The following is a 16,266-nucleotide window of genomic DNA, read 5'->3' on the forward strand; positions in this document are numbered from 1 at the left end:
AGAGCCCCCCAGGTAACTCTACTCTTGCGCTCACTTTTTGTTCCGTCACCTCCCGATTCACAAATGACGCACTGGGTAAGAGAAAAACAACTGTCTCTTCATCTCTCATTTCATTCAGGAAATTAGTTGCAGAAGTCTGGGGAATCCACATCCATCCTTCACATATGGTTCAATTAAATATTAATAATCAAAAAGAACATAAGAACATAATATTTTATTTAAAAGATCATAAACAGGTTCCAACATACTGTACAATCTCATACTTGAACTAATTGGGACCTGTAAAGAATATAATTCAATTCACTTGGTATGAGTGAGCTATGTAAGTGGTTCCTGTTCAAAGTGGTCAAGGAACAGAATAGAAATGAATAGAAACAGAATAGAATAGAACTCTACTGTATAAATGGGGGATACGTACAGGTGTTGGGAGATCCGTTGGGTGTGGGCAGGTAGGAGCCAGCTTTCCAAGACTTGGCCTTGAAGCCCTTCTTGCAGCGCTGACAGTCCTGTCCCGTGGTGTTGTGTTCACACTGACACTGGAGGTTCCCCTCTTGCAGCAGGCACAGCGACGAATGCAGGTTACACTTACACCTGAGGACAAGGGATAGGAAGAAGGGTGTGAGTGTGTGTGAAAGGAGGCACAGAAGTGTGCAGACGCCTACGTCTGTGAAAGTGTGTACTCGCTTAAGCATATTTCAGCGACTTTAACCCAACACCTAGGCACCTTGTCAAGAAGTTCAGATCCCTTGAGGGGGGGGGTTACATATGTCTTATTTTATAGTTTTGATGTTTTCACTATTATTCTACAATGTAGAAAATAGTCCAAATAAAGACAAATCTTAGAATAAGTAGTTGTATCAAAAATGTTCACTTCAGATGAGTCCCAAGACGCAGAAATGGAGACCACCATGGTGTTCTTTAGAGTCTCATCTTACCACAGAGGGGTCATAATCGTTTCTAGGTAAAACCGTTCGGACGCTACAGACGATTTGTGAGAAGACCGGGGATTTTTTTATTATGCTAATCAGATTTCCGGGGAGGTGTGGACATCAACCTTGGGGGGTTGAAGCCCACATAAAGACTTTTTAATGTGATTTTGAAATCATCACTTTATGTCTTATACATCACTGTGTGTGTTTTTTAAAATTATATCTAACTCCATAATAAAAAATGTTTACAATTTATTTCCCAGAGCCTCCTTGGGCCTGTGGAATGCTCCGTCTGATTGTGTGAGCGTTAGTAAAAAAAACATTTCATATGAAATTAGATATATATACATACACAGCCTGATTGGTTGATTGGATGGTCTAGAACCCACCCCCACCCCTTACATCTTCAAAAACACTAGAAGATGCACAATGCCATGATTATCTACAGGGCTAACTATAGGCTTCTGCATCTCAGAGGCCAAACACATACTTAGTATTGCTTGTTGTGTTAAGCCTATGATGCAATGGCCCATGGTGTAATCTTCAGTATCATCACAAAGTATATTCAGAATTTTGCAAAATGTATTGACATTTTTCTAATGAGTAAACACTCTTGAATTCTGTTGTTGAAAGCCAATAAAGAAACCAGACTGCAATGAAAGGTTGTTGTCAGTTCGCCTTGTAACATTATGAAGTGAAAAAACAATTCCATCCCACCTGAACAGGTTGAAATTCAAACTTTTTGACTTCATAGTGTGGAAATATCATCAAAAAAACTGCACTTCCCATTCAACTTATCCCAGTCGGAATGAATGCGTAACTTAACGTTAGAGTTGTTTCTGTGTGGCTCATATGCCTAAATCATCTGGAGTTTATGTGGGAGAATAACTCAGTTCACTAGTCAAAAATAGATTTTTGTCCAAGGATGTCAAGAAATGATGTGAATCTGTGATATCTTGTTGCATTCGTATTATGTGACTAAATGAGCGCCTTTTTCCCGATGAGCGGCTGGATTCCAATACGGATTGTTTCAGCTGGAGTGAATATCTGATATCAGTTATCTGAATATCTGTATAACATATTTAAAGAATAACCCTGTATGTCACTGTGGACGAGTTTCTGGTTGCGGTAGGTGAGAAGGTGGGATATGAGAATGTTGCTTCACGGATGAATAAAGCGGTGGTGTTTTGTCTTAAGGAAGACCGTCGTGTTGATCGTATGGTTGAGCATGGTGTACTTCTTAAAGGAATGTTTATTCAAGTTACGCCTCTTTTTTCCCCGTCAACAAGGGTAACGATTTCAAATGTACCACCGTTTATTCCCAATGAGCTGTTGGAGCGCGAGTTATTTTGGTTTGGGGAAGTTTGCAAGTTTAATTAAGATTGTCCCATTGGGTTGCGAACACCCGGCTCTGAAACAGGTTATGTCTTTTGGGCGACAGGTGTTTATGTTTTTGGACCCGTTGGAGCAGACTTTAGAGTTATCGTTTAAAGTCAAGTATGACAACAGACTGTATATGGTTTATGCTAGTACAGGTAGTCAACAGTGTTTTGAGTGTGGGGATGGTGGCCAGAAGCGACATGCTTGCCCGAAAAGGGAGAAGGCGGAGGGAGGGGCACAGGAGGTCCTCGTAACGCCTGGGCCCACTGATGTAAGGAGAGGTGGTCCGACAGTGGTAGAGCAGCCACAAGCACCTGTTGCTGAGGAACGAGTTGTCTGTGTTGAGGGCAGGGAGTTACAGAGGTACCAGAGGGGAATGTTATGCAGCAGGTCTGGAGAGCAAGTACCAGTGATGGGTTACTGGAGGGGGTTCATGTGAAGCTAGTCTCCCAGGTATTGGAGGAGATGCCCACTACGAGTAATGGGGTAGAGGAGGGGGATCAGGTGGGGCTAGTATCCCAGGTAGTGGAGGAGATGCCCACTGCGAGTAATGGGGTAGAGGAGGGGGATCAGGTGGGGCTAGTATCCCAGGTAGTGGAGGAGATGCCCACTACGAGTAATGGGGTAGAGGAGGGGGATCAGGTGGGGCTAGTATCCCAGGTAGTGGAGGAGATTCCCGGTACGAGTGATGGGGTGCAAGTGGGGAGTGTTGAGAGGGATGTGGCTGAGGGGAGTCAGGTGTGTCCTCAGTTGAGGAGGATCAGGAGAAGGATATGGACATCTCTATTGATATGATAGCAGCTGGTGAGGACTCAATTTACAATCTAGAGGGGGTTAATGGGTTCCTGGATCAGACTTTTGGGAAATCTGTCAAATTGGCAGATTTATCTTATGTTGATAAGTTTGTGAGGTCAGCTGTGATGTTACAGAGGACGGTGGGGTTAGATCAGTTGAGTGAGAAAAATAGTTTTTGCTTGAGGAACTGTGTTACTGCTTGTCACGGCATCGAAAGGTAGTGGGAAACATGGTAAGGTTAAGAGAAAATTAAAACAATGATGATGATCATGCCTCATAGGGTGTTTTTTTCTCTTTGTCTGGTTTCTCTGTGGTTTCTTCTGCTTTTCCTTTCTCTATTCTATATGGAGGTACTAAGGGGAGGTTCGCTTAATATTCATGAGGAAAGGGACAGGAATAAGAGGGCTTGGGTATTAGAAGTAATTAAACAGAGGAGACCCATAGTGATGAAGCTAACGAGGTTGACTGGGGTATGTGGTGGGAGGGACAGCATATACTGTCCCTCCCACCAGATTTTATTTTATTTTTATTTTTTATGGTTATGCTCCTAACGAGGATAGAGAGCGTATTGCTGTATTTGGTAAAATAAAGGAAACCTTAAGACAGTGTGTGTGATCAAGAGGAGTGTATGGTTTTAGGGGGGGGACTGGAACTGTACAGTGGATTTTACTGTTGACTGCACTGCTGACGACCTCAGTCAGCTACTTGCCTGTCTGGTCTATTAACTGAGTTTGAGCTTTCTGATGTGTGGAGAGTAAGGAATACCTGTTGCATTGATGTGCGAAGAATATAAAATTGTATCTAAATGTCTCAAACAGGTTAAAAGAATATCTGGGGCTTTTGGTCAAGAAGGACCAGTTTTACTGTGTACCTGACCTCTCTGTTGTTGATAACTTGTTTCTGATAAGAGATGTTTTAGACATTTGTAAACTGTTTTATGTGAATTGCCGGTTTACTTGCTTTGGATCAGAAGAAGGCCTTTGACCGTGTGGACCACCAATACTTGTTCAAAACAATGAAAGCCTTTGGGTTTGGGGATGTTTTTTTGTCTTGGATGAGTTGACTGTAGGCTGGGGCCTCATGTATGGTGAAGGTCGGGGTGGTTTAAGTTGCCACATCCCTGTTCAAAGGGGTATCAGGCAAGGCTGCCCGATTTCAGGGCAGTTATTTTGTCTGGCAATTGAACCAATGCCTTGTTTTTTAAGAGCGAGACTTACTGGTTTTTCTGTGCCAGGAGTAATGATAGCACTGTCTGCGTATGCAGATGACGTGACAGCTTTTATTACAGGGAGTGAGGTTGTTAAGGTTCTCTCAAATGCTCTAAAGGTGTATGAGGGGGCCTCCTCAGCAAGAGCCAATTGGGAAAAGAGCAAATCGCTGTGGGCAGGTCAGCTTCACATGGGGTCCTCTACAAGGTTACCAGGGGGGCTTCAGATGGGGTCCACTCCATGGTTACCAGGGGTGCTTCAGACGGGGTCCACTCCATGGTTACCAGGGGGGCTTCAGATGGGGTCCTCTCCATGGTTACCAGGGGGGCTTCAGACGGGGTCCACTCCATGGTTACCAGGGGGGCTTCAGATGGGGTCCACTCCATGGTTACCAGGGGGGCTTCAGATGGGGTCCTCTCCATGGTTACCAGGGGGGCTTCAGATGGGGTCCACTCCATGGTTACCAGGGGGCTTCAGATGGGGTCCACTCCATGGTTACCAGGGGGGCTTCAGACGGGGTCCACTCCATGGTTACCAGGGGGGCTTCAGATGGGGTCCACTCCATGGTTACCAGGGGGGCTTCAGACTGGGTCCACTCCACGGTTACCAGGGGGGCTTCGGACGGGGTCCACTCCATGGTTACCAGGGGGGCTTCAGATGGGGTCAACTCCATGGTTACCAGGGGGGCTTCAGATGGGGTCCACTCCATGGTTACCAGGGGGGCTTCAGATGGGGTCCACTCCATGGTTACCAGGGGGGCTTCAGACGGGGTCCACTCCATGGTTACCAGGGGGGCTTCAGACGGGGTCCACTCCATGGTTACCAGGGGGGCTTCAGACGGGGTCCACTCCATGGTTACCAGGGGGGCTTCAGACGGGGTCCACTCCATGGTTACCAGGGGGGCTTCTGACGGGGTCCACTCCATGGTTACCAGGGGGGCTTCAGACGGGGTCCACTCCATGGTTACCAGGGGGGCTTCAGATGGGGTCCACTCCATGGTTACCAGGGGGGCTTCAGACGGGGTCCACTCCATGGTTACCAGGGGGGCTTCAGACGGGGTCCGCTCCATGGTTACCACGGGGGCTTCAGACGGGGTCCGCTCCATGGTTACCAGGGGGGCTTCAGACGGGGTCCACTCCATGGTTACCAGGGGGGCTTCAGACGGGGTTCACTCCATGGTTACCAGGGGGGCTTCAGACGGGGTCCGCTCCACGGTTACCAGGGGGGCTTCAGACGGGGTCCACTCCACGGTTACCAGGGGGGCTTCAGACGGGGTCCGCTCCATGGTTACCAGGGGGGCTTCAGATGGGGTCCGCTCCATGGTTACCAGGGGGGCTTCAGACGGGGTCCACTCCATGGTTACCAGGGAGGCTTCAGATGGGGTCCGCTCCATGGTTACCAGGGGGGCTTCAGATGGGGTCCACTCCATGGTTACCAGGGGGCTTCAGACGGGGTCCACTCCATGGTTACCAGGGGGGCTTCAGATGGGGTCCTCTCCATGGTTACCAGGGGGGCTTCAGACGGGGTCCACTCCATGGTTACCAGGGGGGCTTCAGTGGGGCAGAGATGGGATGAAGACTTTGGGGGGGTTTGTTTTCTAGGCTCCAATGTCTTTCAGAAAAATAACTTGGAGGGTGTAGTGGAGAAAGTGTATGCCAGATTGTCAAGGTGGAAATGGGTGTTATCCCAGCTATCTTACAGAGGAAGGGTTCTGGTTGCCAATAATTTAGCTGTCTCTACCCTGTGGCACAGACTAATGATTTTACGGCCAGCGGGGAGGGGGGGGGTAAGAGCTTCAGAGGAGCCTTGCCAATTTATTTTGGTCTGGACAACATTGGATTAAAGCTGCGGCCCTGTGCCTGCCACTGCACGAGGGTGGGCAAGTTCTGGTGGACATTTCTTTCAGGATCATGGCTTTCCGGCCTCAAGCAGCCCAGAGACTGTTGTACAGTGACTGTCCTAGCTGGGTCGACACAGCCTACACATTGATGAGGAGACCGGGCTGTTTGGGCTTAGACAAGCATCTTTTCCTCTTAAAGCTGGAGGGGGGTGATTTGTCTGTCTTGACTCCATTTTATGAGTCTGATATGCAGGCTTGGAGAGTTCTTGTCAAGTCCCGTAAGGCGGGCATGCCACCAGGGATGTGGCTTTTTGAAGAGCCTCTCTTTTTACAACACTGCCATCCAGTCCTGTGCTATGAACGTATGGTTCATCCAGCCTACGTTCATGTGTGTGGGTGTACCAAGCTGGGTCATTTGATGCGGAGTAGGAGCAGATCATTGCAGGAGCTGGGAGAAAGAGCGGTGATCCGATCATCTCGCCTACGGAGGAAGGTTGTAGATGAGGTCTGTAATTCCTTGCCAGTACATCATCGGCAGTATGTGATTGACACTTCCAATTCTGATCGGTGGATGGAGGGTCTGGATTATGTGTTCCCTGCACTGACTGTTAGTGCTGCGATGGGGGCATTTGAAGAGGACGTGGGGATGCTGCTTTCCATCCATACCCCGGAGCTGGGGGAGTTCAAGGCGGTGGCAAAGAAGGCCATGTACATGATGTGTAAAAGTGTCCCGTGCTTCTACCCTAGAAGGGGTAAAATCGACGAGGTGGGTGGGGGTGTTTGGTCCAGGTGCCTCCCCAAAAGGCTGTTGGCGGTCTTTATACAAACTGCCTATTGAAAAGAGGACAGCTGACCTCCAATGGAGGATAATACACAGAGCCATAGCCACCAACATGCATCTGGTACATCTGGATCCTACTGTTGGGGAAGGGTGTCCATTCTGTCTGAAACTCTGGCTCATCTGTTCTTACAGTGTTCCAGGTTGGTCAGGATGATTGACCTGATCACTAGATGGATTTCAGCTCTGTTTATATTTGGTTTATATTATATACAGTTTATATTTGGGCTACAGTGTAGGTTTAATCGAAGGGGTGTAGTTATTTTGCTTAATTTTGTGTCAGGGGCAGCTAAATTAGCAATATGGAAGACACAAAAGAACACTATTCAGGGACAGGGATCTGTGGATGTGGTGGGAATGCTGGAGGGGATGTTTGCAGGGTTGAGTTTGCCTATTACAAAATGGTTAACAATATTGATCTGTTTATGAGTATATCGGGTATTCAGAGGCTGTTGTGTTTAGTTACTGTGGAGGAAGATGTTTAATTGATGTGTAACCATGGTTTTGTATGAGTGTTTACCGTGTTGTGGGTTCCCAGACGCAAAAAAGGTTATTTACAACTCAATCTCTCTCTCTTTCTCAATATCCTCTCTCTCTCAATCTCCTATTTCATTCTCAATCTCCTCTCACTCTCTCAACAGTTCTCTCCTCCACTGCTTCCACTGCATTATCTTCACTCATTTTGTTTGATGATAGCACCGAGCTCCACCACGTAGTGGAGGAACGCACATGAATGCCCTGGACCAGCACTAAATAGCACCATGACAATGCCCTGGACCAGCACTAAATAGCACCATGATAATGCCCTGGACCAGCACTAAATAGCACCATGACAATGCCCTGGACAAGCGCTAAATAGCACCATGACAATGCCCTGGACAAGCGCTAAATAGCACCATGACAATGCCCTGGACAAGCGCTAAATAGCACCATGACAATGCCCTGGACAAGCGCTAAATATCACCATGACAATGCAATGGACCAGCACTAAATAGCACCATGACAATGCCCTGGACCAGCACTAAATAGCTCCATGATAATGCCCTGGACCAGCACTAAATAGCACCATGACAATGCCCTGGACCAGCACTAAATAGCACCATGACAATGCCCTGGACCAGCACTAAATAGCACCATGACAATGTCCTGGACCAGCACTAAATAGCACCATGATAATGTCCTGGACCAGCACTAAATAGCACCATGATAATGCCCTGGACCATAACTAAATACCACCATGATAATGCCATGGACCTGCACTAAATACCACCACGATAATGCCATGGACCAGCACTAAATACCACCATGATAAAACCCTGGACCATAACTAAATACCACCACGATAATGCCCTGGACCAGCACTAAATAGCACCACGATAATGCCCTGGACCAGCACTAAATAGCACCATGATAATGTCCTGGACCAGCACTAAATAGCACCATGATAATGCCCTGGACCAGCACTAAATAGCACCGTGATAATGCCCTGGACCAGCACTAAATAGCACCATGATAATGCACTGGACCAGCACTAAATAGCACCACGATAATGTCCTGGACCAGCACTAAATAGCACCATGATAATGACCTGGACCAGCACTAAATAGCACCATGATAATGCCCTGGACCAGCACTAAATAGCACCATGACAATGCCCTGGACCAGCACTGAATAGCACCATGACAATGCCCTGGAACATAACTAAATAGCACCATGACAATGCCCTGGACAAGCGCTAAATAGCACCATGATAATGCCCTGGACCAGCACTAAATATCACCATGATAATGCCCTGGACCAGCGCTAAATAGCACCATGACAATGCCCTGGACAAGCGCTAAATAGCACCATGACAATGCCCTGGACCAGCACTAAATAGCACCATGACAATGCCCTGGACAAGCGCTAAATAGCACCATGACAATGCCCTGGACAAGCGCTAAATATCACCATGACAATGCCCTGGACAAGCGCTAAATATCACCATGACAATGCCCTGGACCAGCACTAAATAGCACCATGACAATGCCCTGGACCAGCACTAAATAGCACCATGATAATGCCCTGGACCAGCACTAAATAGCACCATGACAATGCCCTGGACAAACGCTAAATATCACCATGACAATGCACTGGAACAGCACTAAATAGCACCATGACAATGCCCTGGACAAGCGCTAAATAGCAGTATGACAATGCCCTGGACAGGCGCTAAATATCACCATGACAATGCCCTGGACAAGCGCTAAATAGCACCATGCCAATGCCCTGGACAAGCGCTAAATATCACCATGACAATGCCCTGGATCAGCACTAAATAGCACCATGACAATGCCCTGGACCAGCACTAAATAGCACCATGACAATGCCCTGGACCAGCACTAAATAGCACCATGACAATGCCCTGGACCAGCACTAAATAGCACCATGACAATACCCTGGACCAGCACTAAATAGCACCATGATAATGCCCTGGACCATAACTAAATACCACCATGATAATGCCATGGACCAGCACTAAATACCACCATGATAATGTCCTGAACCAACACTAAATAGCACCATGATAATGCCCTGGACCAGCACTAAATAGCACCATGATAATGTCCTGAACCAACACTAAATAGCACCATGATAATGCCCTGGACCAGCACTAAATAGCATTATGATAATGCCCTGGACCAGCACTAAATAGCACCATGATGATGCCCTGGACCAGCACTAAATAGCACCATGATAAATCCCTGGACCAGCACTAAATAGCACCATGATAATGTCCTGGACCAGCACTAAATAGCACCATGATAATGCCCTGGGCCAGCTCTAAATAGCACCATGATAATGTCCTGGACCAACACTAAATAGCACCATGATAATGTCCTGGACCAGCACTAAATAGCACCATGAAATGTCCTGGACCAGCACTAAATACCACCATGATAAATCCCTGGACCAGCACTAAATAGCACCATTATAATGCCCTGGACCAGCACTAAATAGCACTATGATAATGCCCTGGACCAGCACTAAATAGCACCATGATAATGCCCTGGACCAGCACTAAATAGCACCATGATAATGACCTGGACCAGCACTAAATAGCACCATGATAATGCCCTGGACCAGCACTAAATAGCACCATGATAATGCCCTGGACCAGCACTAAATAGCACCATGATAATGACCTGGACCAGCACTAAATAGCACCATGATAATGCCCTGGACCAGCACTAAATAGCACCATGATAATGCCCTGGACCAGCACTAAATAGCACCATGATAAATCCCTGGACCAGCACTAAATAGCACCATGATAATGTCCTGGACCAGCACTAAATAGCACCATGATAATGCCCTGGGCCAGCTCTAAATAGCACCATGATAATGTCCTGGACCAACACTAAATAGCACCATGATAATGTCCTGGACCAGCACTAAATAGCACCATGAAATGTCCTGGACCAGCACTAAATAGCACCATGATAAATCCCTGGACCAGCACTAAATAGCACCATTATAATGCCCTGGACCAGCACTAAATAGCACTATGATAATGCCCTGGACCAGCACTAAATAGCACCATGATAATGCCCTGGACCAGCACTAAATAGCACCATGATAATGCCCTGGACCAGCACTAAATACCACCATGATAATGCCCTGGACCAGCACTAAATAGCACCATGATAATGACCTGGACCAGCACTAAATAGCACCATGATAATGCCCTGGACCAGCACTAAATAGCACCATGATAATGCCCTGGACCAGCACTAAATAGCACCATGATAATGACCTGGACCAGCACTAAATAGCACCATGATAATGCCCTGGACCAGCACTAAATAGCACCATGATAATGCCCTGGACCAGCACTAAATAGCACCATGATAAAGCCCTGGACCAGCACTAAATAGCACCATGATAAATCCCTGGACCAGCACTAAATAGCACCATGATAAAGCCCTGGACCAGCACTAAATAGCACCATGATAAATCCCTGGACCAGCACTAAATAGCACCATGATAATGCCCTGGACCAGTGCTACAGTTGAAGTCGGAAGTTTTACATACATCATTAAAACTTGTTTTTTAACCACTCCACAAATGTTTTGTTAACAAACTATAGTTTTGGCAAGTCGGTAAAGGACATCTACTTTGTGCATGACACAAGTCATTTTTCCAACAACTGCTTACAGACAGATTATTTCACTTATAATTCACTGTATTACAATTCCAGTGGGCCAGAAGTTTACATACTTTTATTTATTTTTTATTTCACCTTTATTTAACCAGGTAGGCTAGTTGAGAACAAGTTCTCATTTACAACTGCGACCTGGCCAAGATAAAGCATAGCAGTGTGAACAGACAACACAGAGTTACACGTGGAGTAAACAATTAACAAGTCAATAACACAGTAGAAAAAAAAGGGGAGTCTATATACAATGTGTGCAAAAGGCATGAGGAGGTAGGCGAATAATTACAATATTGCAGATTAACACTGGATTGATAAATTATCATGTACAGGTAGAGATATTGGTGTGCAAAAGAGCAGAAAAGTAAATAAATAAAAACTGTGGGGATGAGGTAGGTGAAAATGGGTGGGCTATTTACCAATAGAGTATGTACAGCTGCAGCGATCGGTTAGCTGCTCAGATAGCTGATGTTTGAAGTTGGTGAGGGAGATAAAGGTCTCCAACTTCAGCGATTTTTGCAATTCGTTCCAGTCACAGGCAGCAGAGTACTGGAACGAAAGGCGGCCGAATGAGGTGTTGGCTTTAGGGATGATCAGTGAGATACACCTGCTGGAGCGCGTGCTACGGATGGGTGTTACACTGAGTTGACTGTGCCATTAAACAGCTTGGAATATACCAGAAAATGATGTCATGGCTTTAGAAGCTTCTGATAGGCTAACTGACATAATTTCAGTCAATTTGAGGTGTCTCTGTGAATGTATTTCAAGGCCTACATTCAAACTCAGTGCCTATTTGCTTGACATCATGGGAAAATCAAAAGAAATCAGACCTCAGAAAAAAAATCTAGACCTCCACAACTTTGGTTCATCCTTGGGAGCAATTTCCAAACGCCTAAAGGTATCACATTCATCTGTACAAACAATAGTACGCAAGTACAAACACCATGGGACCACGCAGCCATCATACCGCTACGGAAGGAGACACATTCTGTCCCCTAGGAATGAACGTACTTTGGCGCGAAAAGTGCAAATCAATCCCAGAACAACAGCAAAGGACCTTGTGAAGATGCTGGAGGAAACAGGTACAAAATAATCTATATCCACAGTAAAATTAGTCCTATATCGACATAACCTGAAAGGCCGCTCAGAAAGGAAGAAGCCACTGCTACAAAACCACCATAAAAAAGCCAGACTACGGTTTGCAACTGCACATGGAGAAATGTCCTATGGTCTGATGAAACAAAAATAGAACTGTTTGGCCATAATGACCATCTTTATGTTTGGAGGAAAAAGGGGGAGGCTTCCAAGCCAAAGAACACCATCCCAACAGTGAAGCACGGGGGTGGCAGCATCATGTTGTGGGGGTGCTTTGCTGCAGGAGGGTCTGGTGCACTTCACAAAATAGATGGCATCATGAGGGAAGAAACTTATGTGGGTATATTGAAGCAACATCTCAAGACATCAGTCAGGAAGTTAAAGCTTGGTCGCAAATGGGTCTTCAAAATGGACAATGACCCCAAGCATACTTCCAAAGTTGTGGAAAAATGGCTTAAGGACAACAAAGTCAAGGTACTAGAGTGGCTATCACAAAGCTCTGACTTCAATCCTATAGAAAGTTTGTGGGCAGAACTGAACAAGCATTTGCGAGCAAGGAGGCCTACAAAGCTGACTCAGCTACACCAGCTCTATCAGGAGGAATGGGCCAAAATTTACCCAACTTATTGTGGGAAGCTTGTGGAAGGCTACTCGAAACATTTGATCCGAGCTTAACAATTTAAAGGCAATGCAACCAAAAAACTAATTGAGTGTATGTAAACTTCTGACCCACTGGGAATGTGAAGAAAGATATAAAAGCTCTCTACTATTATTCTGACATTTCACATTCTTAAAATAAAGTGGTGATTCTAACTGACCTGAAACAGGGAAGGATTAAACATCAGGAATTGTGAAAAACTGAGTTTAAATCTATTTGTCTAAGGTGTATTTAAACTTCTGACTTCTGACTGTATATAGCACCATGATACCGCCCTGGACCAGAGCTATATAGCTCCTCGATGCATTGTCAATGCAGTACCGTAGTAGAGTAAACATTGTGGTAATACTCGTCATTAACATAGCATAGTTGAGTCTTGCCAACTCCATTGTCAGTAGACAGTTTCACAATGACAGAAACTTCCCTCTGATCAAATTGATAAATTGGCAGGGAGACGCCACACTCGATCCACACGTCCACTTAGTAAAACAAACACTCACACACACACTCACATGCACACACACACATGAACACAAACTAAGTCCACTAAGACAGGTAAAATTGGACATCTCTCTTTCTACAGGGGCAGGTTTGCTGCATTCCCCTATGACTCCATGACATTCTCTATCTCTCTCTCGTTCACACACACACAAACGTATGCACGCATGCACACCTGCTTCTCCAACTCCCGACACTCACCATCTCCCCCTCCCATCTCCACTATTGCACAACTTTGTTTTTACGGATGAGTGACGGTGACACTGAGGGTTTTGAAGAGTGTGTGTCTCTCTCTCTTCTGCTCTCCTGCTGAGGACAGCTTGTTGTGGGATTTCTCAGTCTCTCTACTTACAGTCCCTCCGCAGACAAATAATACATGGGCCACAATCATATGTTAATGTGCAAGATGTCTAACAGCTGCATATCCGCCACTGCAAAGACATCAACGTGAAGTAAGAGGAGCAGAGAAGGAGAGAGCTCTTAGTCAAGGGACGTGAATATAGAGGACAGCAGGATCCATCACACAAAGAGAGAGAGAGAGATATGCAAACGCATCCCTCTGTCCACTAGTTAGTAGCCCCACTCGCGCAGATGGACAGAGATGGTGGACTGTCTGTCTTTGTGCCTGCCTGTCTGTGTGTATGGTCTGAATTAAGTTGTGCACCTGTCTCTCTCTATCTCCCTCCCTGGCAGTAACGTACACTGTGTGCTCCCCTTGTGTGAGAGAGACCTGTGTGTGTGTGTGTGTGTGTGTGTGACGCGGGGAGGAGAGCCAGTTGGAGAGATGCGGCAATTAGGGGAATAAATACGAATAGAACATAAACAAACATCAAGGGAGCGTTGTGGCAGAGGGAAGAGGCGAGGGAAGGATAGAGGAGAGAAAGACTGGGGAAGCAGCTGTTAATAGGCCTTTAACTCTCTGTCTTTAACGCCTGTTCTCTCTCTCTCTCTCTCTCTCTCTCTCTCTCTCTCTCTCTCCAGGGACTCAACAATCACTCCCTCTCTCTTTCCCTTGATCATTATCTCTCTATCGCTGGCCCAATAGTTCCCTCTTTTCTGATGTGGAACTCTTCTTCTCTCTTCTCATTTAGAGTGACTCCCTGAACCTCTTTCTGCCCATCCTACTCTTGACCTCTCTGTCTTTCCTCACTTTCCATGTCTCTTCTCTCTCTCACCCAATGGACCATACAGTGTAAAGTTATTTGGTTGTGGGGGCAAGGGGAGGATGTGAGAATCCCTTCCTCTGAGATGAAGGGATGATGTAGGAGAGGAGGAGGGTTTACTACTCTGCTATAGAGGGGCGATCAAAGTGCTGCCGGTCTGCCTTGCTCCCTGACTGCAGGGAAACACCAGGAGGACGGTCTGCATGGATGCTTCTCTAACTGGGATGGCAGACACACAGCAGGGGAGATCTACCCCCTGTTCTTTCTCTCTTTATTAGTCTGTTTTTCTCTCAATTTAATTCAAGGGGCTTTATTGGCATGGGAAACCTTGTTTACATTGCCAAAGCAAGTGAAATGGATAAACAAAAGTGAAATAAACAATAAAAAGTTAACCGTAAATATTACACTCACACAAGTTCCAAAAGAATAAAGACATTTCAAATGTCATGTTGTAGTGTTGTAGTGATGTGCAAATAGTTAAAGTACAAAAAGAAAAAGAAATAAATAAATATGGGTTGTATTTACACTGGTGTTTGATGCCCTTTCCTTGTGGCAACAGGTCACACATCTTGCTGCTGTGATTGCACACTGTGGTATTTCACCCAATAGATATGGGAGATTATCAAAATGGGATTTGTTTTCAAATTCTTTGTGGGTCTGTGTAATCTGAGGGAAATATGTGTCTTTAATATGGTCATACATTTGGCAGGTTAGGAAGTGCAGCTCAGTTTTCACCTCATTTTGTGGACCGTGCGTGCATAGTCAAATATTTCCTTAACCTGACCACCTGACCCAACATTTTCTGCCACTGTGTACACTCTGTTTAGGGCCAAATAGCATTCTAGTTTGCTCAGTTTTTTTTTGTAAATTCTTTCTAATGTGTCAGGTAGAGGTAGAGCAATTCATGATTTTTCAACGCCGATACCGATTATTGGAGGACCAAAAAAAGCTGATACCGATTAATCGGACGATTTATATATATATATATGTAAAAATGACAATTACAACAATACTAAATGAACACTTTTATTTTAACTTTAATATAATACATCAATAAAATCAATTTAGTCTCAAATAAATAATGACACATGTTCAATTTGGTTTAAATAATGCAAAGACAAAGCGTTGGAGAAGGAAGTAAAAGTGCAATATTTGCCATGTAAAAAGCTAACGTTTAAGTTCCTTGAGAACATATGAAAGCTGATGGCTCCTTTTAACATAAGTCTTCAATATTCCCAGGTAAGAAGTTTCAGGTTGTAGTTATTATAGGATTCATAGGACTATTTCTCTCTATACCATTTGTATTTCATATACCTTTGACTATTGGATGTTCTAATAGGCACTATAGTATTGCTAGCCAAATCTCGAGAGTTGATAGGCTTGAAGTCATACAGGGAAGAGCTAATGGCAAACGCAGGAAAGTACTGTTTGAATGAATGCTTTCGAGCCTACTGCTGCTGTCTTGAAATCGTCCCGTGCTTCCCAATTAAGGTGCCACCAGTCCCTGCTGCTGAAAAACATCCCCACATCCCCACAGCATGATGCTGCCACCACCATGCTTCACCATAGGGATGATGCCAGGTTTCCTCCAGAGTTCAATCATGTTTCTCATGATCTGAGAGTCCTGTAGCTGCCTTTTGGCAAACTCCAAGAGGGCTGTCATGCCT

At 45.5% G+C, this 16,266-nt stretch overlaps 1 protein-coding gene across 1 annotated transcript in view; it reads right to left on the bottom strand.

Moving 5' to 3' along the window:
* LOC135544715 (netrin-G2-like) overlaps positions 1-16,266 on the bottom strand; it is a 156,348-nt gene that overhangs the window by 67,230 nt on the left and 72,852 nt on the right. The window contains exon 4 of the mRNA XM_064972556.1: positions 419-591. Coding sequence (XP_064828628.1) covers positions 419-591 — 173 coding nt within the window. The remainder of the gene's footprint in view (positions 1-418; positions 592-16,266) is intronic.

This window comes from Oncorhynchus masou, chromosome 8 (genome assembly GCF_036934945.1).
Source record: "Oncorhynchus masou masou isolate Uvic2021 chromosome 8, UVic_Omas_1.1, whole genome shotgun sequence".
Classification (NCBI taxonomy): domain Eukaryota; kingdom Metazoa; phylum Chordata; class Actinopteri; order Salmoniformes; family Salmonidae; genus Oncorhynchus; species Oncorhynchus masou.